This window comes from Octopus bimaculoides, chromosome 2, assembly GCF_046866305.1.
Source record: "Octopus bimaculoides isolate indiv1 chromosome 2, ASM4686630v1, whole genome shotgun sequence".
Lineage (NCBI taxonomy): Eukaryota > Metazoa > Mollusca > Cephalopoda > Octopoda > Octopodidae > Octopus > Octopus bimaculoides.
This window is the reverse complement of record NC_142929.1, coordinates 86,496,035-86,523,690: the sequence shown is the minus strand read 5'-3', so window position 1 is coordinate 86,523,690 and position 27,656 is coordinate 86,496,035. Positions and strand designations below refer to the sequence as shown.

The 27,656-nt window shown below is 38.5% G+C and overlaps 1 protein-coding gene across 1 annotated transcript in view; it reads left to right on the top strand.

Moving 5' to 3' along the window:
- LOC106878085 (mitogen-activated protein kinase kinase kinase 4) overlaps positions 1-27,656 on the top strand; it is a 206,718-nt gene that overhangs the window by 108,950 nt on the left and 70,112 nt on the right. The window contains exons 11-13 of the mRNA XM_089338617.1: positions 2,573-2,654; positions 3,777-3,852; positions 7,740-7,808. Of these exons, the coding sequence (XP_089194743.1) occupies positions 2,573-2,654; positions 3,777-3,852; positions 7,740-7,808 (227 nt within the window). The remainder of the gene's footprint in view (positions 1-2,572; positions 2,655-3,776; positions 3,853-7,739; positions 7,809-27,656) is intronic.

Here is a 27,656-nt window from a genome sequence, read left to right as displayed (position 1 = left end):
GACTCCACTAGGTATTTGAAGCAGCTCTACAGTGATCCCTGATGGGCCGAAGGCTTTCTCTGTCTTCATATTGCTTTATCTTCCAAGTTATTTTCTATTTGGATAGCTGGTCCCTCTGTTGAGTGCACATTAGGCAGATTATCCTTCTACTACATGTTCTCTAATTTGGCAGCCCTTCGTAGTGATACTTCCAAGCCACTTTCTTTGCAGAGTCATTAACTGCAAATGAACCATCATATAGGAACTCGGTATATATTTTTAAAAAATCAACAAATCACATGCTGATATTTAATTTTTACAACAGTCTAAAACTATGATGATAATTATTAAAGCATGACAAAAAAGAAAAAGAGCCTAGAGAATTTTATTTGAAGCTCAGAAAGTATAGTGGAGGAGGATGCTCTGAAAGTATAGTTGGTAGAATGCGGAAGAAAATCCAGAGAACTTTTATCTCTGTTGATAACAAAAGGCCTCTCTCTCTCAGAATGAAAGACAGACTATATGATGCCTCTTCACAAACTAGAATGTTACATGGCTGTGAAACTTGGGCTATAAATGCAGAAAACATACAAAGACTTGAAAGAAATGAAACAAATATGCTTTGATGGATGTGCAATGTCAGTGTGCATGTACGACAAAGTGAAAATGTGATTAATGAAAAATTGAGCATAAAAGACATCAGATGTGAACAGGAGAAGATTGTACTGGTATTGTCATGTGATGTGGATGGATGAGGACGGCTGTATAAAGAAGTGCTAGTTGCTAAATGTAGAAGGAACATGTGGAAGAAGTAGGCTGAAGAAGACATGGCACGAAGTGGTGAAGACTGATCTCAAGATGTTGAGCCTCCCAGAGGAGATGACAAGGGACTAAAATGAATGGCATCATGTTGTACTTAAGAAGCCCTCTCCATCAGAATTGAGGCTCTGTGAAGCTTTCCCTCACAACACATCTATTTAATTCTTATCCCATCACGCTTATCCAACTCATTCCCTATCTCTAATCAGCTGTCACACTATTTTCACTCACATTTCCTATTCTGTCTCATATTCACATTGTACCTGAACTTCACATCTCTTTCTTTCTCTCTCCCTCACTTTCCAGGTGGGCAAGTTATGTATTCACTTCATCTGCAAGACACTTGTTCCTCTCCCTCCATCATAGTTTCTTTCTTCAGTCAGTACCCAGTTCAGTTGAGGGGTCTTTTATTGCGGATACTTGGCAACCTCTCTGGTGCTGATGCCGCATAAAAAGCATCTAGTGCACTCTGTTAAGTGGTTGGCCTTAGAAAGAACATCCAGCTGTGGAAACCATGCCAAAGTAAACATAGAACCTGATGGAGCCCTCTGACTTGTCTGTTCTTATCAAACTGCCAGCATAGAAAAGGAGGAGGATTAGTTCTGTATTTATCAAACTAAATTTTAATTACAAAGTTTATTTCTGACCATTTTAAACAATGGTGATTCTATATCCAGCAATATTACCTTACATACTGCTTATGAACTTCGTCCCTTACAGCCTTTAAGAATTACTATTCAATGCTAAATATTGTTCAGTGATAGCATTTTCCTACAACTGAATAACAACAATAATCTTTTTATCTCTGGACATGCCATTATGTGTTAAGCAAAGGCGGCGAGCTGGCAGAATCGTTAGCACGCTGGATGAAATGCTTAGTGTTATTTCACCTGTTGCTACATTCTGAGTTCAAATTCCACCAAGGTCGACTTTGCCTTTCATCCTTTCAATAAATTAAGTACCAGTGAAACAGTAGGGTTGATGTAATCAACTAGTCCCCTCCCCTGAAATTTCAGGCCTTGTGCCTATAGTAGAAAGGATTAGCCTATAGTAGAAAGGATTAAGCAAACTTAAACTATTAACAGCGTATTAACTCATACATAGAAGAACGTAAAGTATAACCAATTGTAGGTACAGTTCATAAGGAATTTGTTACTGTGCAGTAGGTTTCACACCATCTTTAAGCTGCAGTTGGTTTAATTATACACTTTCTCACAGACAAAAATAAAAGAGACAATTGTGTAAAATACATATAAGGTGATTCTTATTTCTCCTTTAATTACAAGGGGGTGCTGAAAAGTTCCTGGCTTTCAGTAAAAGATAATACAGGAGGATCAGTTAATTTTGATATTATTCAACATAATCCCCTCTCAGATTCACACACTTATTGCAGCGATCCTTCAGCTTTTCTAACCCTTGTAAAAGAACTCAGAAGACTGGGCCTCCAGTCTTCAAGCCAGGAACTTTTCAGTACCCCCTCGTATTATCACTTAGTTTTAAAAATACCCTCCAGTACCAACCATAATCACTTCTCACATGTGTTGCAGTCATATCCTGAATACACAGAAGTGCCTACCAACTTGATTCAGTTATCTTTGTTGGGTACCTATTGACATTTTGCATGTATTTTTGGGATTGGATATTTAAAGAAATGTCTTTGAAGATCTTAAACTGAAATAATGCTGAATATGTCAGATACTTCCTTGTAAGATGAATTGTTTTCATTGACAATTGTTATTAAACATAAATGCAAAACTTCTTTCTTTTCCAAAAGATGGGCAAATCAAGGCTTGGAATTTCTTGTCTCTGTTTGTGACCCTAAAATAATGGAATTACTTCCAGAAAGTGAATTTTCAGTAAGTTTGCTTCCAACCTATTGGGATTTTCTTTTTCACTTTATTCTTTAACATGGAATTTGAATTTTGAGATAATTGCATGCATGCGCTCCATATTTGAAATTTGATTCTCACCCTACTTACCATCAACACTGAAGTCAAAATGGTATCAATTTTCAAAACAAAATTTTGTAACCTAGGATATTATGATTTAACATAGTAGTATAGTTTATATATCTCAGAGATATATTACTTTTCCGTCTTCTTTAATCTTTTCTTAACACCTAACACACTTCAATATTTGGAAAAGATGATATGGGTTTGATTAATATTGTAGTTATTTTGAGTAACAGTTAAACTTTTGTTGTTGAATAGTACCCAGTGAGCTCAACTTTAGCTGACTTGTCATATTGTGGTAGCAGACTGAATGCTTCGGAGTAAAAAATATAACATAGACTACCTGTATGAATAAATTTTCAGTGTTTGATCAGCATGCTAACTATAGCTGTCCTATCTTTATTCATTGAGAGAATTTTTGATAAGCGTTTGTGAGTTCAAATATTCTGTCATCATTTCAAAAACAGACAAATGGTAGAAAGGCTAGATTAAGCTTCCTTGCTGAGTTGAAAAATAGAGACATTTATAGAAGTGCATATGTTCTATTATAACTCACTTTTTCTGTCTACTGTTCTGTTGTTTTCTTATCTCTTTACCACTGTCCATAACCTCTAACATTATCCAGAAGAGTTATATAATATAATAATACTGGAAATTTTGAAAGAACAATAAACTCAGTGAGTTCTTTTCAGGCAAACTCTATACTCCTTGACTTCAATTTCTGAACGATGCATGAATAATGCGAGATACTTTTAAGTCAGAAACTTGACTGAACACAGCATCCTTGAATGTTGAGCATATCTCCTGAAGACTGCTTTGAATTACAGCAGTTTTTAAAAATAATTCCAGTGTTCTCTAAGGCTGGAGTAGTACCTAGTTTTGGAGCCATCACACTCTGATGGAGTTCTCTATATATTTACAGTATGATTGCATTGTTATTTGAAATATGAAAAATTTAATTAATGTGACACAGTATACCAACTACTCATTTCCTATTTATTCTTTTGTTGTTCATTCTTTTCTAAGGTTTTTATATCTGATATCAAAAATTGTTTGGATCATATAGTTGGACGAAGCAATACAGTAAGAAGTCCCACTTCTGGTAAGTTATAAAAAATATGCATACATTAAAGTTAAATAGAAAGTGTAAGTGTATAAACATGAAGGTTCTTCTACTACAAGTAATAAATCATCAAGCATTAAAAGAATGAAGATTGTAGTACTGACTTGAAGTTGCAACAAATGAATCACTTTTCCTAATCACAAGGTTACCCCCAGCTTATTGTCGGTGCAGCCCCACCACTGAGTTATAGCCATCAGCTGCACCACCTCACTCTTACTCACCTGTTAATTGAAGTTCCACATCCTGCCACTTTACCAACCACCCCATCAACCACTAATTGAACAGTAACATTCTCTAATACCATGACGGTAGAGAGGCTGGGCAACTTTGGAAATGACTCATTTCAACCTGGAAAGACCAGGAATGTTGGTTTAGTGATACTAACTGATCAAAACTTTGCTGACAACATCACTTTGCTATCAAATGAAATTACAGATATCCAGACCATTCTGTCAAAAATATTGGGCTACACCTCAATGCCAAGAAAACAGAATACATAGTCTCTACTATTCAGGATTGTTGAGGGTGTGCTGTTCAAGCAAGTTTCTTACTTAAAGAATCTTGCATCATTCATGGTGGGTCCAGAAGTGGAATCAAGGAGCACAGAAGCTTCACATGAAAGGAACTCAATGATATGTACTGCATGGTTGTATCTTTGCAGACAAAAGCCTGCAATACCCACAGTTGTCAGCTAGGTCACCATCTGTGAGTCAACCCATGAGGAGTTTTGCCATAGCTGTCCTTCTGAAGCCAAGGGAGGACATTGATTCTGTGTCTCCTGATGAACTTACAGAATTGATGATGGCACACTATATGTGGGATGTTTACTATCTGATGCAAGCTGTTGTCCATTAATGGGTAGTGGTGGTGGGCACAGTGGAGTTGGTGGCAGCAATGAAGTTATAATTCATGAATATAATAGATTAACACTTATCTACTTATTATAAATTCAGAAAACTCTTTAATAGGCACAATTTGAAGATTAGTTTTAGTCCCATCCCCAACTTTAAAAAATTTAAGCCCACAAATATACACTATTCAGCAAAACTGGCTGTTCTTTCAGAAATAGAAATTTGTGCTTACTGAGCAAATCCTGTAAGTCCAAGTCTATAATATGCAAAGCATCTGTTAGAGGAACCAATGCAGACAGCACTATCTGTACTTGGTGATACATAGGGCATACATAAGACAACTTTAAAGTAAGATATAACAACCATACCACTACCTTTAGAAACTGGAACATATGTAACACCTCAAAGCTCTTCAGCTGTATATGGGATTTAAAAGAGAGGTCCACCAACTCTTCCATCAACTGGAAGATACTAAAAAGAGACAAGCTCAATGCTAAAAATAGCAGAAAGTGTGGGCTCTGTCATGCAGAAAGGTGGCTTATTCTGGAAAGCTCACTGCACCCTAGTACCTGTCTAAATGTCAAGCACCGAAGACAGTAGGTAGGAAAAAGAGAAACACCAGCACTCCAGGCTAAGGAAGGTGTTGTTATCTGTTTGATGGGATATGAAAGGTCAGTCCACTTTTAACTTTTAAGCCCAAACCAAACGATGACAAAGGAGATCTTTTGTGAGCAGCTTAAATCAGTGCTAGAAGAAAAATGACCATCTTTGGTTTCAAGATGAAAGGTGTTCTTCCATCACATACAGTGAGGATGACATTCCTAAGGCTGAAGCAGTTTGAATGGAAAACGGTGCCTCACCCACCATATTTGCCAGACATTGCCCCATCTGATTATCATTTATTTAGATTAAAAAAGAACTTTATCTTAATTTTGAAAAATAAAAGTATAAAAAAAACTGCATTATTTATAAGATGACCCAATATAACACCTTCAGTAGTGACTATTCCATTGATGGATTGTTTGGCTAAGACTTGATCGTCAGTATATATTAACAATATGAATCTATGGCTGATTCAGCAAAATGCTTATGTGAAAATTATAAAATAACAAAGGTGGCTATATGTAATATAAAACTAAAAAGGAAAAATTCAACTGTCACTAATTGTGACAGGGTGCAGGATGGCACCTACATTACTACAAATAAGAAATAAAAACTCCTTAGAGCTGCAAGGGATTAGAAAGGTGAAATAGTGTAAATTCAGTTAATGAATTATATCAGTGATAATCGAAAACAAAAAAATACTGCTACCCACATTGTGTGAGCACTGTTCATTAAAGATTTCCCCTGATCCACTGCCAGTTATTGCAGGAAACACAACTTGTACAGGTATAACCATACATGTCACATTGTAAATTGCAGCTTTCCACCAGTATTCGTTTGTCGTTTACAGCTGCTGAATTGGACTAAGGTGTTATAATGGAGGTAGTTGAATGCCGATCAGTGATCGGGCTCTTATACTTGAAAGGTCATACACCAAAAGAGACTTTTGAAGAGATGAAAGAAGTTTATGGTGACAATGCACCATCATATGATGTAATCAAGCACTGGCATCACCAGTTCAAATGTGGTCAGACATTGGTAGAAACTGCTCCTCTTCCTGGATGACCACATTCTGCCATTGGTGACACCATCCATAAAGTAGAAGCTGCCATTTTGGAGGATTGCCACATAACTATTCAGCAATAAGTCTGAGAAGTGAAGATAAGTGAAGGGCCGGGAAAAAAAAATCATTCACAACCATTTGCTGAAGTTGTTTGCATGATGGATTCTCCTGATACACCTTTTCAGAAGCAGGAACATGTCAATTGCTCCCAGGCTCTTTTGGCAATGTGCCAAGAAAATGAGAAGGACTTTTTCAGCAGACTTATTAAACACAAGTCCATCACTATGATCCTGAGACTAAAGTCCAGTTGAAGCAATAGGAGTGTGATAACTCACCATCTCCAAAGAAGGCTAATTTCCAACCCTCAGCAAGAAAGGTGATGCTCACAGTCTTTTGAGACCAGCATGGTGTAGTGATGATGGATTTTCTGGCAAAGGGCACCACAATTAATGGGGCATATTATACTTCTCTGTTGCAGAAATTGCGTGTCACCATCAAAGCTGAGAGGTATGGCATGCTGACCAAAAGGAATCTGCCTCTTTCAAGGCAACAACCCAGTTCACAATGTGCATGTTGCCCAGATGAAAGCATGCTCCTGTGGCTATGAAATCCTTCCTCATCCCCCTTACTTTCCGAACCTCACACCATCTGACTTCCACCTCTTTCCAACCATGAAGTTTTTTTGAAGGGGAAGCACTTTTTGGAGGATGATGAACTTATTTCCACAGTAAAGTCTTGGCTCCAGATGCAACCTACCGACTTCTACAGACAAGGTCCTCACAGCTACATAAAGCGATGGGAGAAGTGTGTCAACATTGGTGGTGACTATGTAGAGAAGGACTAATAATTATGTCAAATTTCATTTATCCCAGTTCTTGAGAAGTAGGTTAAGGGAAATCTTTAATGAACACCGCTCATAACTTTCAAGACAAAGTGTTGACATTAAATAAGCACTACTTCAAAATATTTTAAAGTAGTGCTTTAAATTACTTAATTCATTTACATATCTGTGTATTTGATTTTTCTTGTATTTACTGTTTATCTATCTGTGTATGTGATTTTTTTGTGTATACATGGATAATATATGTGTGAGTGTAGATGTAATGTATACAGTTTGAGTATTTATTTATTTGTAGGTATTTCCTTGTTTGCTTATTCTTTGGTGTATGGATACCTTGTCATAGCATACAATGAATTATTATCAGCCAAATTGTTGCCATTGCAAACCCTTGCCATTTCCTTGGATTCAGAACTTTACATAAAATACTAATAAATTTTACTAGAATATACAATCTTAACCATAATATATTAATTATCCAGGTGAATTCAAATCTGTTTTTCTTCACCAGGTTCAGCCACAAGTCCTGATGTTTATGGTTATACTAGATTTCCATCAGTTGAAGAAACTCGTCCATTAGGTTTGTTCAATTTTTTTTTTATTATATTGAATTTACTTATTGATTGTTCAGTTTAGTTTTGCAGTAAGTTGTCAGAATTGTATAAACTTTAGAATGTCTTGTGTCATATTTTATGTCATGTATTTGATGTGATAATAAAAATATACCATCACTTAATTTTAATTCTTTGCTAAATACCTTTTCTTGTACCTGGAAGAGGAATGGCATTGCTTGTAACTTATAAGGAAAAGGTAGGCATATCTCAAATCTGAAAGTTAGATATTTAGGAAGATTGTGATGATTTATATGTGTATTGGAGTATTGCGCTAGACATTAAATAACACATGATATTCAAAAAAGATGACGAAATATAGTATTTAGTATACCATGAGTTTGGTAGACAGACACAATGGTAATGAAGAGATGTAACTGAAAATGGGTACAGAAAAATAAATTTGAAAAGTAGTCAGTTACAACTACATGATAAGTAAGACAGAAACCAACATTACAAGAGGCTGCCAAGATTTTTCATTGATGAAGGTGCAAGCATGTCTATACGGTTAAGTTGTACAAGTATGGCTGTATGGTTAACAGGTACAGGTAAGGTCAAGGGGTTAAGAAATTCATTTTACAACTATATGGTTTTGGATTCAGTCCCACTGTATGGTATTTTGGGCCAGTGCTGTTTTGTACAGCCTCACATTGACCAATGTGTTGATGGAAACTGTACAAAACCCACCAAGTGTGTACATGTGATTGAAGATATGCACATGTGCATCTGTGTAAATATTGACATTTTTACTTGTATGAAAAATCCCTGAACAAAAAAGATGGTCTTGTTGACATTTCTCTGACAACAAATCCCTGTCACCTGCACTTCTAAACCAGGTAAAAGTTAGTGACTGGAAGAACATCTAGTTGCGAAGCATTGCCTCAATACTATGTACTTCTCAAGCATATGATAGCATGGAAAAATGAACATACACTGAAGGATATGATTTAATAATCAGTTTCACAACTTTTAAATATGAATTTTGGTGCTGGGATTTCTAGAATATCATATAATTGCTTAACAGTGCAGTACTGCTCATATATATATATATATATATATATATATATATATATATATATATATATATATATATATATATATATATGTATGTATATATATATAAAGATTAATATACTCGATGTGCACCCTGGAATTTCTGGAAGTTGATCCAATGGGGAATCCTAACTATTGCTGATGACATCTGGTAGCCATAAGTGGTGAACACATGACTTACCCTAAAACAAGGTTTCCATGCTGCGTTTAATGCATACTTTCTAAACCTTAATTTTTTAACTTTAAAATCAACTTATACACACACACACACACACACACACACACACACACACACGTGTGTGTGTATATATAAATCAATTAGAGGTTATGTTAGCCTCATGAAGGGATGGTGTCACTCAAAGAAATACTGGTTCAATACCTGATATTTTGGGGGAAATTGATTTCCTTAAAGTAATAGGTATATAAAAACCTGTAGCTTATTCTTATAAAAGAAGAGTACAAAAATGGAGATCGTAAAATTAATAAGAGTTTATTATCAACAACAAATCGAACATCATCACTTACAGCTGTTTCAATTATACATAGTAAATTAATTAAATATTAAGTTCATATTTCTAAGCATAATATCTTCAGAGGGAATAAAAAATATACCAATAGATGTTTGTTTATGGATTCATTATAGCAGACTGAGTGGTATTATTTATCATTTGTATTTTTATGTGTACAGGTGAGAGATTTACAGGTTGGTTGGCAGTAAGATAGAGTAGGTAAATAGAATTATAGTGATGGATGAATAAATTAAGTAGAGATAGTAGAGGGAATATCACTATAAATAAGGTAAGGATGTAAAGTACATTTACAAGTTGCAATTAAAATTGAGAAAATTTGTATATATACAAGGCATATGCATGTATATACACGCATACATACATTCATCTGTACATCCATAGATACTCACTTATGTACATATACGCATATGTGTGAATATATTAATATATGTGCACATTGACATGCTTTCATGTATACATATACATACACGTACACACGTCGTCATCATCGTGGCACCCTGTTGGTTGCAACAACGAGGATTCCAGTTGATCCAATCAACAGAATAGCCTGCTCATAAAATTAACGTGCAATATATATATGTATGTATGTATATATATATATATATATATATATATATATATATATATATATATATATATATATATATATATATATATATACAGATATATACGTACATATATACATATATATATATATAAAACCACACAGATACACTTGTCCACATATATGTACAAATATATATATAGACACATATTTATCTGTGTATGCATTTGTGATCGTGGATCTGTATTTGTGCATGTATACACAAATATGCATGCAGGGGATCTGTATTTGTGTATGTATACACATATGCATGCAGGGGTATGAGCATATACTCATGAGTGGGCAGATACACATGTGTGTATATATATATATGTGTGTGTATGCATGTATACTTGCCTGTGTGTACGTGTATGTGCATAATCATGTATTTATGCGATCATATGCATGTGTATATGCATATGTGTGTGTCTATGTATGCATGTGCATGTATGTGTGTGTGTATGTATATATATATATGTATATATGTATATATATATAGGTGTATGTGTATGTATATATATATATATATGTGTGTGTGTGTTTGTGTATGCAAGTTGAAATTTACAGAAAAACAAGATGAAGACAGGTGTATAAACAACAAGCAGGTGTATTAGTTTGGCGCTCGGGAAGGTGAGAAAGTCTTTTACATTACGAGCCTACGCTCTTCAACAGAAAGGAACATGAGGAAATAAACAGAGAGAATAATAAAACTTTTGGAGTTAGCGGTCAATCATGACAACTGGCTGGATAAAGGCAGTTAGACAGGAGAGCGAGGAAGAAGGGGAGATAACAAAGTACTGGTGATCCCAAAACAAAGGTATGTGAGAGTGTGTAAGTGTGCGCGTGTGTGTGTGTGCATCTAATGTGTTGGTGTGTGGATGATGGTGTGGGTGCTGGGAAGTGGTCATTGCTTATGTGTAAGGGTAGTGTTGGAGTCTGGGGAAGTGGGATGTGTGGGGTGGGGTGTGGATTGAGGGGTATCAATGAAGGGAGAAGGTGGGTAGGAGTGAAGAGAGGAAGTAGGTGTCAGAAGAAGAGAGGAGAGGAGGGGAGGGAATTTAAATCCATATGGTGCAAAGGAGTGAAGAGAGAAGATTAATTCCTGTTCATGGTGAAGGTGGGAGTCCAGATGGCCCTTGTGCAAAGACAATCCAAACATAGGTGTAATGAATGACCGGTAGAGTGGAAATTGCACGAGACCGGGGTGTCATTGCCGACTCTAATGTCTTGGAGGCGATCCGTGAACCGCTCAGTCAAGTGGCGTCCCATTTGACTGATATACAGAGAAAGACAGAAAGAGCAGTAGATGCAGTAAATGACATTGCTAGAAGTGCAGGTAAAGGAGTCAGTGATATGATAGGGACAATGATGGTTGCCTGTGAGGATGATGGTGTTGGAGAGGTAGGGGCAAGTGTGACAGCATGGGTGGGAGCAAGGGAACGAGCCAGGTTGGGAGGTGGGGTTAGGGAAGAAACTGTGGACCAGGAGGTCACGTAGGTTGTGGGCTTGTTTGAAGGAAGGAAGGGGTAGGTTGGGGAAGATGTGCGAAGTGGAGAGGTCAGACTGGAGTTGCTGGAAGGCTCAGAGAATGGTGATTTGGAGGGGTGGTAGGTGAGGGGAGATGGGTATGGGTGGGTGCAGGGAGAAAGAGCAGCAGCACGGTCCATGGAACGTACTCTGGCAAGGGCAATGTGGATAGTGGAGAGGGGATATCCACGAAGGAGGAAGTGGCAAGCCATGAGTTGAGACTGAGTCTCAAAGTCATGGTTGTCACTGCAGAGCTTGTGCAAACAGAGGAATTGGCAGTAGGGGATGGAGAGCTTGGTATGGGTAGGGTGGGAGAAGGAGTAGTTGAGGTATGAGTGTGAGTTGGTGTGTTTGTAGTGGATGGAGGTAGTGAGAGCAGAATTGTGTATGTCAAGAAAGGTGACGGAAGTGTTGGAAATGGTGCAGGAGAATTCGAGGGCAGGATTGAAGGATTAGACAAAAGAGAGGAAGGAGTCTACTTGTTCACGGGATAGTGAGGTCACACCAATAAAGTCATCAATATAACGACCGTATAGTTTGGGCGTGGGACTGTGAAAGAGAAGCAGTTTGGCCAGACGAAGAAGTGTGGATGTGGTCAAAGGTATAGGAAGTGTTTGAGGGCAAGAAGTCCTTTGTGATGTGGGATCGTCGTATATAGACTCTTAATATCAAGAGTGAAGAGAAGTTTAGAGGGGCCAGGAGGGAAGGAAAAAGAGTTGAAAAGACAAAGAGCATGGTTAGTGTCATAGATATCTGAAGGGAGGGAAGCCATTAAGGGGGCAAGGACATGGTCGAGGTATTTAGAGATCAGTTCTGTGGGGCAGTTACAGGCAGAGACGATGGGGCGGCTAGAGTTGTTGGGTTCGTGGATTTTGAGAAGGAAGTAAATGGTAGGGGTATGAGTAGTGCAGACAATGAGGTTGGAGGCAGTGGGAGGGAGATGGGAGGAGGAGATAAGGTCATAGTCTGTTGATAGCTAGGTATGATAGGAGTTGAAAGGCAGAGGGCAATAGAAGGAGGTGTCTTGAAGTTGGCAGAGAGCTTCACCCTTGTAGATGTCTGCATGCCACACCACCACAACTCCACCCTTGTCGGCCGGTTTTATGATAATGTCTTTGAGGCATCAGAGACATCGAAGGGCTGAAAGTTTGGCTGGGGAGATGTTCAGATGTCGGGGACACCTGTGAAAGTTAAACTGGGCCACAACACATTGACAGATGCCCACTAAAAGATCGACTGCTTGGAACTGGTCAGGAGCTGGCGTCCAGTGTGATGTTCGGCACTCCAGGTTGGTGAAGCAGTCCTCTTTGTTAGATACAGGTGGAGTGTTGTGGAATAGTGCATATAGCCTGACACAGTGCACAAAGCTATGAATATCAGCATGGGTCTGAAATTCGTTACTGGATGGAGTGAGGGAGATGAAGTGCAGACCCACACTGAGAAGAGAGTGCTCTGCCTCAGAGAGGAGGAGATCAGAAAGAATAGTAACAACAGACTGAAGTGGGGAGGGCGTGGATGGGTTAGATGTGGGAGGGGTGGTGGGTAGTGGAAGGCTGGGAAGACAGAGAAGAGGGGTAAATGTGTGGGGGATTGGAGGGTTGGGGTGAGCATATTAGGGGAGGAGGTGGTAGTTGTATTGGGTGTGACGGAATGGATGTGTGAGTGGAGTTTACATTGTTTAGTGTGAGTGAGAAATTCATGGAAGAGATGATTTAAATGGATTATGTAGCGTAGAGTGGAGTGTGCATAGGAAGGTGAAAGAGAGGAGAAAAAGATGGAATAAGTGAGAAGGAGAAGGCAGTCGATGATGGATGATGTGTATTTTGGAGAGATTGGAACAAATGGTGGCACTCATAAGGCTGTAGGAGGTAGTACAGGGTATGGGTAGGATGACTGAAACAGAGTGGAAAGTGGGGTGGAAATGGAGGCAGAAACCTTTGGGGATGAGGCAACGACTGAGAAATGAAACATGGCTAGAGAACCATGTTTTTTTTTAAATTAGTAGGGAAAGATTAATAGAAGGTTGAAAGCAATGGAAAGGAAGTGTGGAAAGGTGTTTCTTTAGGTGGTGTTGAAGGTGGTAGAGGAAATATTTTTTTAATCGGGCATGATTAAAAAAGGGGAGAGAGAAAGGCAAAGTAATGACATACGGAGTATAAAGTTCAAAAAATTCAAAAGGCATTAGGAGAAAACATTCAAAAGGCAGGTGGAGAAGAAAAATAAAAAAAAAAGAGAAAGAAGAAGAAAAAAGAAGAAATGGAGAGAAAAGATGAAAAGGAAAAGAAAGGGAAAGAGAGAGAGAGGTAAAGTAACAACATATGGATTAAGAGAAAACAGTAAGAAAAAACAGAAATTTCAAATAAGTTCAAAAGGTTCAAACGTTGTGATGTATTGGAGGTACATATGTATACGTGTATATGGTAACATGTTTATGAATGTATGTGCATGCCAGTATACAAACATATATATATATATATATATATGAGTGTATAAAAATTTATGCACGAAGAGAAGACCACTATGTGTACTTCTTACATGCTAAGAGAGCAGTCAAATCCCAAACCACAAAAAAACATTCTTATTTATGTCACATTGATTGTAAGTGAGCAGAACACTTGAAAGAATAAAACTCTCAGTTAACTCTACACCCCATTGTTTTACCATTAAGAATTTTTAAAAATCAATTAATTGATTAATTAACCATCCATGGCTCATTAGTAGAGTCACTGGAAAATATATAATTATGAAACTCGAATACATACCGAAAACACAAAGTAAGCATGCACTTATTTGATTCAATCTTTATACATCAAGAATTCAAATCAAATGTCCTCAACCAATGTGCTGAGTCAGAATATAACAGCAGTGAATAAATTCATCTCATCTCATCTAGGTCATCCCATAGGACACACCAAGACTGTTTCCACACATTTTCCCCATTCATCTCAATCTTCCATAATAGTCCATGAATTATCTGGCCCAAGAATTGAAATATTTAGATATATAAACACAAGGGTAAAAATGATTAAAAATAATAATTTATACCAGTGATTATTAGCATGCGTAAAAAAAGTCAGAAGATATGAATATTTTTATAATATATATGAGAGTATAAAAACTTATACAAGGAGAGAAGACTGCTATGTGGACTTTCTACATGCTAAAGAGGGTAGTCATACCCCAAACCACGATAAACTTCCTTATGTATAGCACATTGATTGTAAGCGAGAAGGACATTTTTTCGTGGTTTGGGATCTGACTGCCCTTTTTAACATGTAAGAAATCCACATAGTGGTCTTCTCTCCATGTATAAATTTTTATACACTCATATATATTATAAAAATATTTGTCTTCTGACTATTTTATGCATACTAACCATTGCTATAAATTATCATTTTTAATAATTTTTACCCTTGTGTTTATATATCTATCTAGTCTATCGTGAATATTGTCGCGCCTCCTTCCTTTAAACGGGAAGGAAGAGCTATTTTCATCGTACTTGTGGCTATGGCGAAAGAATGTGTATGGTGGACGTGTCTGAAAGGTCTAGAGACAAAGACTTTCCTCTCTGGGCAATCTCTCATCAACTTCTTCAAGTATCACCTGAAGAGGAAGGTGAGAGTAGAAAGGGAAGTCTTGTTTAGTGAATGCTTCAAAAAAAGATGGGTGAATGTAGCAAGGATGGCACGTGTGAACGACGGAGCCATCTTGAGCATAACCCTATGAACTAAAAAAAAAAAAAATCCAAGAAAAAAAAAAGAAAACAAAAAGGCAAAAGAGAGTCACTTACTGTTATAGTTTCTTCAATGAGAATATTGACCAAGGTTACCGTGGTCTTTTCCGTAGGCTTTTCTTTCCACGGCCAAACCTAAATTGTCCTCCCCTCCTTTTACACGAGAACATTACTGTGTGATACACGATCCCTATTGATCGCCCTTTTTTTTTTTTTTGATCCCTTTTGATCGCCCCCCCCTTTTTTTTTCTTCCCCCTCCCAAAAAGAAAAGCTCTACATTGTATTTGTCCCATCTTCTTTGAGCCCTGTGTGGCTAATAAAAGAAATGTATCTATCTATCTATCTATCTATCTATCTATATATACATATATATATACATAGATAAATAGATAGATAGATATAGATAGATATACATACACACACACACATATATATATATATATATATATATATATATATATATATATATATACGTATATGTGCACATATATGCTGACAAACAAGTATGTATATATCCATAGATGTGAGTACGTGTTTGTATGTAGCTATGCTGACATGTAAATGGGTGTATGTATGTGTGTATGTATGCTCTGACGTACAAGTGCATGGGTGCATGTGTGTGCATGTATGCATATGTATTCATACATGGGTATATATGCATGTATATGTACGTGAGTGTGAGTGTGTGCATATATGTATATGGATACCTGGCACATATACATTCTTTTAAACCAAATACAAATAATAATACAACCTCACTAGCTACATATATACAAAAACTTAATAAAAATAAAATTAATTATAAACTAGACTGGTCAATAATAGATTCTGCCACACCATACACACATAAATCAAAAAATTGCCGTTTATGCACATTAGAATCGCTGAATATATTATTATATAAACTAGATAACTTAATAAATAATAGATTAGTTGCGATAACATCATGCAAACACAGGTATTATAAAACCTTCAAATATTATAATAAATCCAAAAATAAGGTAAAATAAAAAACACATGTGTGTATTCTTATGAACATATCTATATAAAAAGCGCACATATTTGGATGTATATACCTATATATATATATATATACATATATATAGGGGTAAATATTAGATATATATGCATGTTAAACGTAAAGACTTAGTGGGGGAATTCTAATGATAGCAATTTACAATTAATTAATTTAAAATGAATGCTTGAGAGTTTGAACTCAGATTCCAATATATTACTTCATTGAAAAAAAAAAAAAAAAAAATTTAATTGAAATCGAATTTGAAATGGAATCTTCTAAACAAAAACTATTTATTTGCAATACTCTGAAATCTAGCTAAATTTAAAATTTAATGTTAAATATTCGCGGTGGATGAATTTTCAAAATTGGATCGGATTTATAGGATTACCAACACGTCTAATAGCAGGATGAATTTTGCCGAGGTCTTCTATACATTTAGAAAAAAATATACCAATTCTTATACAAATAAGTGTTTAACACTTGAAATTTCAACAAAGGATGAAAGGAATGTACTTTACATATTTCAGAAGGATTAATTTGACATTTTATAGAAAGGACAGTATATATTTTATTATTATTTTAAATTTTTTAATATTTCTAATGTTTTAATATTATATATATATACTATTGGTTCTTAATGCATCTCTGAAGAGCGGAATTACTGATAATAAGATGATCTTTAGATCACTTTGTGATTATAGTAATATCCGTGAAACGATTGTAAGATATTTAACTCTTTAAATTTTAGGTTCCTTTATATTTTATATTTTAGACTTTACAATATTCATGCTTAATTATGCATAAATTTTTATACGCATATATATTCACACATATATTTATTTATATTCAGATTTTTATATATATTGATATTTATATTTCGTATATTTATGTTTTAAATTTTAAATTTATTATGTTGCCGTGTCATGTTGGATGTATGTCTTTCAAAATATTAAATATTGATTTCCTGAGTATATTATTGATGAGTTTATTAATTTATTAATAATATAAAAACACATATATATACACACATATATATATATATATATATATATATATATATGTATACGCATATATATATATGCATATATATATATATATATATAATTATATGCATATCTATATATGTATATATGCATATACATATATATATATATATATATACATATATATATACATATATATATCATCATCATCATCATCATCATCATTGTTTAACGTCCGCTTTCCATGCTAGCATGGGTTGGACGATTTGACTGAGGACTGGTGAAACCAGATGGCTACACCAGGCTCCAATCTGATTTGGCAGAGTTTCTACAGCTGGATGCCCTTCCTAACGCCAACCACTCTAAGAGTGTAGTGGGTGCTTTTACGTGCCACCGGCACGAAGGCCAGTCAGGCGGTACTGGCAACAGCCACACTCAAAATGGTGTATTTTATGTGCCACTCGCACAAGAGCCAGTCCAGGGGCACTGGCAATGATCTTGCTCGAAAGTCCTTACACATGCCACGGGCACAAGTGCCAGAAAGGCGACGCTAGGCACAGGTGTCATTCTTATTTCACTTTCGCTTGCCCCAATAAGTCTTTGCAAGCTGAGTTTAGTGTCCAATGAAGGAGACGACGTTGGCATGGGTGCCAGTTGTCGAATTTAGTTCGGTTTCGATTTCACTTGCCTCAACAGGTCTTCGCAAGCGGAGTTTAGTGTCCAAGGAAGGAAAGGTATGCATAAGTGGGCTGGCTACACCCCTAGCAGAGGCTTTGGATTTAGGTTTCACTTGGCTTGCCGGGTCTTCTCACGTACAGCATATTTCCAAAGGTCTCGGTCAGAAGTCATCGCCTCGGTGAGGCCCAATGTTCGAAGGTCTTGCCTCACCACCTCAGCCCAGGTCTTCCTGGGCCTACCTTTTCCACAGGTTCCCTCAACTGTTAGGGTGTGGCACTTTTTCATGCAGCTATCCTCGTTTATTCTCGCCACATGTCCATACCAGCGCAATCGTCTCTCTTGCACACCACAGCTGATGCTTCTTATGCTCAACTTTTCTTTTAAGATACTTACACTCTTTCGGGTATGCACACTGACATTACTCATCCATCGGAACATACTGGCTTCATTCCTTGCAAGCTTACGCATGTCCTCAGCAGTCACAGCCCATATTTCACTGCCATGTAGCATTAGGTGGTCTTAGAATTATCCAAAGAAACAGAAATTTTGGGTATATTTTTAAATTTATTTCTAATATCTATGGTTCCAACTTCATCAAAATCCAAAGCATATGAATTTTCACGGGGCTGGTGGGGATCTGCCCCCTTTATGCCCCCTCAAAATTGTATTAAACATATGGCATTACCCTTCACCCTAGGCTTGGATTTTGTGTTCCAAATTTCATTAGGACCGGCCCAGTAGTTTTTCAGTCTATAAGTCACACACGAACACACAGACATTGACTTTTGTATAATGGATATATGTGTGCATGTATGCATTTATATGTGTGTGCGTATATATATATATATATATCATCATCATCATCATCGTTTAACGTCCGCTTTCCATGCTAGCATGGGTTGGACGATTTGACTGAGGACTGGTGCAACCGGATGGCTACACCAGGCTCCAATCTGATTTGGCAGAGTTTCTACAGCTGGATGCCCTTCCTAACGCCAACCACTCAGAGAGTGTAGTGGGTGCTTTTACGTGTCACCCGCACGAAAACGGCCACGCTCGAAATGGTGTCTTTTATGTGCCACCTGCACAAGAGCCAGTCCAGGGGCACTGGCAACGATCTCACTTGGCTTGCTGGGTCTTCTCACGCACAGCATATTTCCAAAGGTCTCGGTCAGAAGTCATCGGCTCGGTGAGGCCCAATGTTCGAAGGTCTTGCCTCACCACCTCAGCCCAGGTCTTCCTGGGCCTACCTCTTCCACGGGTTCCCTCAACTGTTAGGGAGTGGCACTTTTTCACGCAGCTATCCTCATTCATTCTCACCACATGTCCAAACCAGCGCAATCGTCTCTCTTGCACACCACTACTGACGCTTCTTATGTTCAGCTTTTCTCTCAAGATACTTACACTCTGACAGGTATGCACATTTACATTACACATCCAGCGGAGCATACTGGCTTCATTCCTTGCGAGCTTACGCATGTCCTCAGCAGTCACAGCCCATGTTTCACTGCCATGTAGCATGGCTGTTCGTACACATGCGTCATACAGTCTGCCTTTTACCCTGAGTGAGAGTCCCTTTGTCGCCAGCAGAGGTAAGAGCTCTCTAAACTTGGCCCAGGCTATTCTTATTCTAGCAGTTACACTTTCAGCGCACCCACCCCCACTATTAACTTGGTCACCCAGATAGCGGAAGCTATCAACTACCTCTAGTTTTTCTCCCTGGAATGAGATAGAAGTTGTTTCCTGTTTGTTTACAGTGTTTATTGCACCTGAACATCTGCCACATACAAAGACTAACTTTGTAGTTAATCTGCCTTTGATATTGCTGCACCTCTTATGTGTCCATAGCTTGCACCGGGTACATCTTATAGAGTTACTACCTACTCCTTTACTGCATACTGAGCAGGGCCATCTACCTGAAGGGGTTTGTGCTTTATCTACCTTCCTACTTATTAGGATTTTGGTTTTTGCTAGGTTGACTCTAAGGCCCTTCGATTCTAGTCCTTGCTTCCACACGTTAAACTTCTCCTGTAGTTCTGATAGTGACTGCGCAATTAGTGCAAGGTCATCAGCATAGAGGAGCTCCCAGGGGCAACCTGTCTTGAATTCCTCTGTGATCGCCTGGAGGACTATGATAAATAGGAGGGGGCTGAGGACGGAACCTTGGTGGACCCCTACCTCTACCCGAAATTCATTACTGTACTCATTTCCAACCTTCACCTTACTGACAGCATCTCTGTACATGGCTTGCACAGCTCTCACTAACCATTCTTCTATCCCAAGTTTCCTCATTGACCACCAGATAAGGGATCGGGGGACCCTGTCAAACGCTTTCTCCATGTCAACGAAGGCCAGGTACAGAGGTTTATCCTTTGCTAGATATTTCTCCTGCAGCTGTCTCACTAGAAATATGGCATCAGTGGTGCTTTTACCTGGCACGAACCCAAACTGCATCTCATCTAAATTGATTTGCTCCCTAATTAGTTGGGCTATGACCCTCTCCGTAACTTTCATAACCTGATCTAACAGCTTGATGCCTCTGTAATTATTAGTGTCTAAAGCGTCACCTTTACCTTTGTAGCAGTTGACTATGGTGCTGCTACACCAGTCATTGGGTATGACTCCTTCGTGTATCACCTGGTTCGTAATACGGGTGACTAGGCTGTAGCCAACACTGCCAGATATTTTGAGCTTCTCTGCAGTGATTCCTGATGGGCCTGGGGCTTTCCCTGTCTTCATACTCTTAATTGCTTTATCTACCCTGTACTGTCAACTCGGATAGCTGGTCCCTCTGTTGGGTCGACATACGGCAGGCTCTCTTTCTCCCATTCATTCTCTTTATTAAGCAATCTATCGTAGTGGCATCTCCAGACCTCTTTCTTTGCAGCCTCATTTAGTGCAAGCGTACCATCATCCATGCGAACACATTTCTCTCCTACAACATCACTATTCTCTCTCCTACACTGTCTTGCAACACGAAATACCTCGAGTCTTTGGTCCTCACGGCGCAGAATATTGGCAAATCTTTTCTTATCTGCTTCCCCTCTGGCTAAATAAACCTGTTGCCTAGCTTCCCTTCTGGCAGATTGGTACAATTCCCTGCTACCACCTTTCTTCCAGTCCTTCCAAGCCTGTTTCTTTTGTCTAATAGCCCCGTCTACATCCTTGTTCCACCACCACATTACTCTGGGTCGAGAGGGGACTTTACACCAGCCACAGATCTGGTCTGTGGCTCTCAACAGGTTGTCCGGCAGAAATCTCCAATTGTCTTCAACGTTGTATGATGCTATATCCCCTTCTATTTCGTCAAATGCTTCAAGTAACTTGCCTCTAAATCTCTGTCCATTTGCAGGGTCTTTAAGTTTCCATACCCTTCTCCCCCAGGCCGGTCTACTTCTGGGCACCCATATTGCCTTGATCTCGAAGTCGCTAACTTCTAATCTGTGTTGGGGTGTACATTCTTCGCCAGGGAGGGTTTTGGCATTTCTAAGCCTCCTTCTTTCTCTAGTTCTGGCGAGGATGTAGTCGATTTGGCTAGAGTGTCTGCCGGATTGGTAGGTGACTAGGTGACAGGCAGGTTTCCTGAAGTTGGTATTGCAAACCATAAGATCGGTTGCATCACAGAACTCCAGCAGTCTGGTTCCCTCCTCGTTGCGGGAACCGAAGCCATAGCCTCCATGTATGCCATGGAAGCCTCCAGCACGACGTCCGACATGACCATTGAAGTCACCAGCCACAAAGAGAAGGTCTCTGTCTCTTGTCGACGAGGTAGTTTGCAAGAGGGTGTCATAGAATTGGTCTTTCAGTCCATCCGGGAGCCCCGGTTGAGGGGCATAGGCTGAGATGACAGTAGTTAGCCTATGATGAAGTACTAGTCTAATCTTAAGTACTCTGTCACATACTCTGACTACCCCGATTACCTTATCAACCCATTTCTCTGCTAGAAGTATTCCTACGCCCCCGACTCCGTCAGTGTTCCCTGCCCAGAAAAACTTGTACCTGTGTTCTTTGCCTGTGAGGAACCTCGCAGAACCTCCTCTCCATCTTACTTCTTGGATGCAGCACAGATCGACGCGTCGCCGTTCAAGCATCTCAACAATCTCACCAGACCTACCTTTCAGCGTGCCGACGGTTGAGAGTGCCAATCCTGACTATGTGGGAGGAGTGGGTGTCAGAGGAGTGGGCCCGTGTGACCCTGGGATGGGGGTAAGCAGTGTCGTGAACCTGAAAAGAAAGCTTGCATTTGGCAGAGTTCATAGACAAAAACAATACCTACAACCTTCATATACTACCCAATCTTTATGCGCTATAAGGTCGATAAGAGCGGGGGGGTATAAGTTCACAGGCAGTGTTCGCGGAAGATGATCTAAAAAGACTTCCGGTACTGGTGGAGGGGGTGGGAGGGCGGGCGTACCGCGGGCTAATGGAGCTTCGTCGTGGGTTCTATTAGCATAGAGATTCCAGTACGAAATGGTGGTGGAGTTGGAAAGCGAGCTGGTTATATGTTTGGGATTCACGCGCGAGTCGAAGAGGGAATGGTGGAAGAAGTGATTCAGAGAGAGAGATAGAATACAATAGGGAGGGAGAGGGAGAACCGGCAGTAGTACATCATGCTGGTCAATTCGTTAGGTTTTTAGGAAAAAGTTGAAAGAAACACAGCAGTGTTTAAAACGTGAGATTAAATGTTTAGATCGGTAACAGAAATGAGAGTTAAAAATCGTAATTTTTAAAGGGAGTTAGAGACAAATTTCAGTCAGGTTTGGGCTAAGGAGCAAAACTTCAGCAAGTAGATGCGAAGACGATAGGTCGCGTGAGATAGAGAAAAAATACATAAACAATCATGAATTCAAGACATAAATGTATAATTAGAGAGAACGAAGTGGGGTGGTGGATGGGGAGCGCATCAGAAGGGATAATATATGAAAAATAGGAATGACTTAGCTATTGTTCATGTCTTGGTGAGCTTCGGCATGGGTTCTATTAGCTAATGTATAATATATATATATATATATATATATATAGTTTTAGGGAAAAGAACCAAGTTTCATGAAATCATCGATGAAAATCCACTATCACATATAGAAAAATTAATAATTAAAAGCACAATAAATGAGTATAATATAATACAAAGTAAATATCATAAGATAAAGATAATAAAATAACTACACGTGTTTCATAACTAATTTTCAAATAGAAAGGAAATTTAAATCGATTAAAATCAATTAAAATTATCGAAAAAAAATTCTATTCAAAAATACAGCTAATCGTCAGGTCTTAAATAGAACAATAATTATAATAAATAAATATATATATCAACCAACAATAAGTACCAAATGAATTTATATAAAATACTTATTTTATAAAGATAGAAAAATTATCAAAAATATCATTCCATAATCATCCCTACATCCATTATAATATATGCTAACATGTATATTATATACAAAAACCAGCTTACATAAATTATTATCGTTTTAAATACAATTTGAATGAAGTTTAAGGTTAAAATAATAATAAAGATAATATTAGTACATATTTAACCGGTGTAATAGTTAAAGCTAGACTATTTAAAACTAAAAACGTTTATTTAATTATCATTAAAAATCAATTGAATAATAGAAAAATACAAGAATACCTATTTCTACAAACGTAGCAATAAAAATAAAAATATGAATGAAAACATTATGACTGAAAAAATTAAGAATGAAAAAAATTATTAAGAGTATATATATACTAGCTGTTGGACCCGGCATTGCTTGTGTTTTCTGTGTTAAAGTTAAGCCCACCTCTGACCTATTGAAATCTTCTATGTTCCCCATGCCAACTATTAGCCATTAAGATGTTATATCTGGTTTGGCAGGGATTTCACCAGGTTAACACTTTTGACATACTGGACTGTGTGAAATTGCAGTCAAGCTTCTGTGTGTACCTTGATCCATTTTGTGCACAAAGGTGATCACACAACAACATGGATGCATCCAAGGTCCAAAGTTTGGCACTTGTTGGATTATGTCATCATCCGCAAGTGCGACATTTATGACATTTGTAATGTCAAGTCCTTGCATGGATCAGAATGCTGGACAGACCACAGTCTGGTGCAAGCAAAGTTCCGAATGGTGATTAGGGCGAAAGAGGGAAGAGGACGTCAGCATTCCTCGCCGTCTAAATGTCCACAAGGTATATGTTGTTGTTAGGAAAGAGCTTCAGACTCGCCTGTCCAGCATCGAAACTGCTGCAGCATGGGAGGATTTTCGAGACCAGGTTGTTCAATGTGCAGCTGAAACATTGGGGTATGTTACTGCCAGACACAGAGACTGGTTTGATGAGAATGATGATGAAACTCAGCGACTATTGTCGGTAAAGCGCCATGCCCACAGTGTATTGCTACACAGAGAACTGTCTACTGTGCAGCGAAGTCTAGCACTTGCCCACTATAACTGTGTAAAATCACTACTGCAGCGATCTCTCAGGAAGATGCAGAACACTTGGTGGGAGGATCTTACTCGTGATGTCAAGGCTGCTGCTGATGCAAATGACAGCAAGAAGCTTTACCATCTTATGAAGTGAGCTTATGGACCTAAGAGCTCCACATCAGCTCCTTTGCTTTCCTAGGGGTCTTCCACTCTGTTTACTAAATCAACAGAAATCATAGGTTGCTGGATCGAACACTTCTCTGAACTCCTAAACCATGAGTCAGTTGTGGATGAAACAGTGATTAATACTATGCAACAAAGACCTATCATTGGCTCCTTAGACTCCTCGCCCTCAATAGATGAAGTAATGACATCAATAAGTAAATTGAATCTTGGTAGGGCACCTGGAAAGGATGGAATTTGTGCTGAGATCTTGTGATTTGGTGGTAATTACATCACACGGTCCCTTCATGAACTTATTAGTGCAGTCTGGAGGGATGGTGCAATCCCTAAGGACTGGAAGGATGCAATTATTCTTCCTCTATATAAAAGAAAAGGAGCCAGAACAATGTGTGGTAACTACAGAGGTATTGCTCTATTATCAGCTGCTGGCAAGGTTCTGGCAAACATTCTTCTTACCCGTCTGAATGGGTGTCTCGTAAATGATGTCCTATCTGAATCTCAATGTGGCTTCCAATCTGGTAGAGGGACAATGGATATGATTTTCACAGCAAGACAGATGCAGGAGAAGTGCTATGAGCAGAATATGGATCCTGTCCAGGTATTCATTGATTTAACAAAGGCCTTTGATACTGTAAATAGGGCCTTTCTATGGAAAATACTTGGCAAACTTGGATGTCCGGATCACTTTGTATCTATAATTAAATCATTTCATGATGGGATGGTGGCATGGCGGGACCCATTCCTGTAGAGAATGGTGTCAAGCAGGGTGACATCCTTGCCCAACTCTCTTTTCTTTGTACTTTGCTGCTGCTTTTACTCATGCTTTTGCTAAGGTTAGCTCTCTGGGAATATATGTCAGATATCGATCTTCTGGTCGCCTCTTTAATCTCCACCGATTTGCTGCCAATTCAAAGGTTCTCCAGTCTATTATTCATGACCTCCTTTATGCAGATGACTGTGACTTAGTCACTCATACAGTGGATGACATGCAGATACTCATGAATTGCATTTCTGCTTCTTGCAAGGCATTTGGACTCAGTATTAGCCTGGACAAGACTGTTGTAATGTTCCAGCCTGCACCAGGAAATCCATATATGGAAGCAGCTATCTTGGTTGAAGGAACAATTCTGAAGGTAGTAGACAAGTTTGTCTACCTGGGCAGCACACTCAGCTGTTCTTGCTCCCTGGATGAGGAAATATCTTTCGCGTTGCAGAGAGCAACTAATTCCTTCCGGTCTCTTCAGTCTTGTGTCTGGTCCCAGCATGGCATCGCAAGGCAAACAAAAGTTGCTGTGTACCGTGCATGTGTACTGACATCGCTCCTCTACTCATGTGAGACATGGACTCTGTACAAACGTCAGGTAAGGGTCCTTGAATGCTTTCATTAGAGATATCTCAGACACATTTTCAATGTTGGCTGGACCTCAAAACTTCCAGACACACAGGTCCTGAGGACAGCTAATATCTTGAGTATTGAGGCAATGGTGCACAAGCACCGGTTACGTTGGACTGGACACCTTATAAGAATGAAGGATAGCAGAATTCCTAAGCAGATGCTCTATGGAGAACTTGTGAATGAATGGAGACTCCAGCAAAACCAAGGCTGCGATTTAAGGACTGTGTCAAGTCCTCATTAAAGGCCTGTGATATGCAGGACACTGACTGGGAGAACAATGCCTGTCATCACCACAGATGGAGGAAGCAGGTTAACGAGGGGATCGACACTTTTGAGAGAGCACGTATCCAGCATGAAGAACTTAAGCAAGCTGCACGAAAGCGCACGGCTCATACTGTGAATGGGGAAAGCTTGGTCTGCAATGTTTGCAGTCATGTATGCTTGTCAAGAGCAGGGCTCATTAGCCACCAACGGAGCTGCAGATGCAAAATATAAGTTAGTCCTAGAGTACACAATGTTCCTGAAGGTTGGCAATGGTTTTCCTCGGTCACGAGTGGACGGCCATCATGTATATATATATATATATATATATATATATATATATATATATATGTATATGATTGACCGTTGACTGAACACTATTCAATTTTTTTTCTCCTTGTCTCCGTATTCTTTCTGTTGAAGAGCGTAGCTCGAAACGTCAAAGACTTTCCGTATTCCCGAGCATCATACTAATACATCCTTTTGTTATTTACACCACCTGTCCTCGTCTGTTGTTTTTTCGTACATTCTCCCATATATATATATATATATATATATATATATATATACACACTAGCAGAGCAACCCGGCGTTGCCTGGGAATGAAATTGTTGCTTATATACTGGAAGGAAAAAAGCAAAATATGCTGTATAGAAATTTGAGGACATTCTGTAGATGGACTCTCAGATGAATGATGACTGGGCACCTCTCATGAATTGGAAAATTGAAGATGAGCCAAAAAGCCTCATTGGTACTTGGAAACTTTTACGAAAATTAAAATGGGGATTAAATGAAAAAAATGATTTACGTGAATATCCTCACAAGAGTAATTGAAATAAATTGCGATTGTGGAACCCCTCACGCACGCACGAAAGCACACACGCACGTGCACGCACACACACAGAGTATTACACATCAGATGAAATGGAAGTGTGTGTGTGTGTGTGTGACAGAGAGAGAGAGAGAGAGGTTTGTTGTCATGTATACGTACATGCATAAATATGCATGCATCTTTGTGTGTGTGTGTGTGTGTGTTTGTGTGCGTGTGTATGAGAGAGAGAGAGTAAATCTATACTATATATAAAACAGAGATGTGTGTGTAATCAACTTCACCAAATGCTTCCATACTTGTGATGCGTGAATAATTTGACCTCGGATAAATGTTAGGCTCTTCATTTGATTTTTTTTATCTCTAATTAAAAATAAATAATATTGCTTTATATTTAAGATTCACTTCTTTAAAAAGGTTCCTCAATTTCAACTTCCGGTATTGACGTAACAACGGCAAAAAGCTTCACTCTCTATTTTGTGTGTGAGTGTGTATGAGAGAGAGAGAGAGTAAATACTACATACACACCGCTCTCTCACTCTGTCTCACACACATACACACGCACACACACACCCCTTGACTCACACTCTGTCTCTTACAAACACACACATACATAAATGTATACAAAC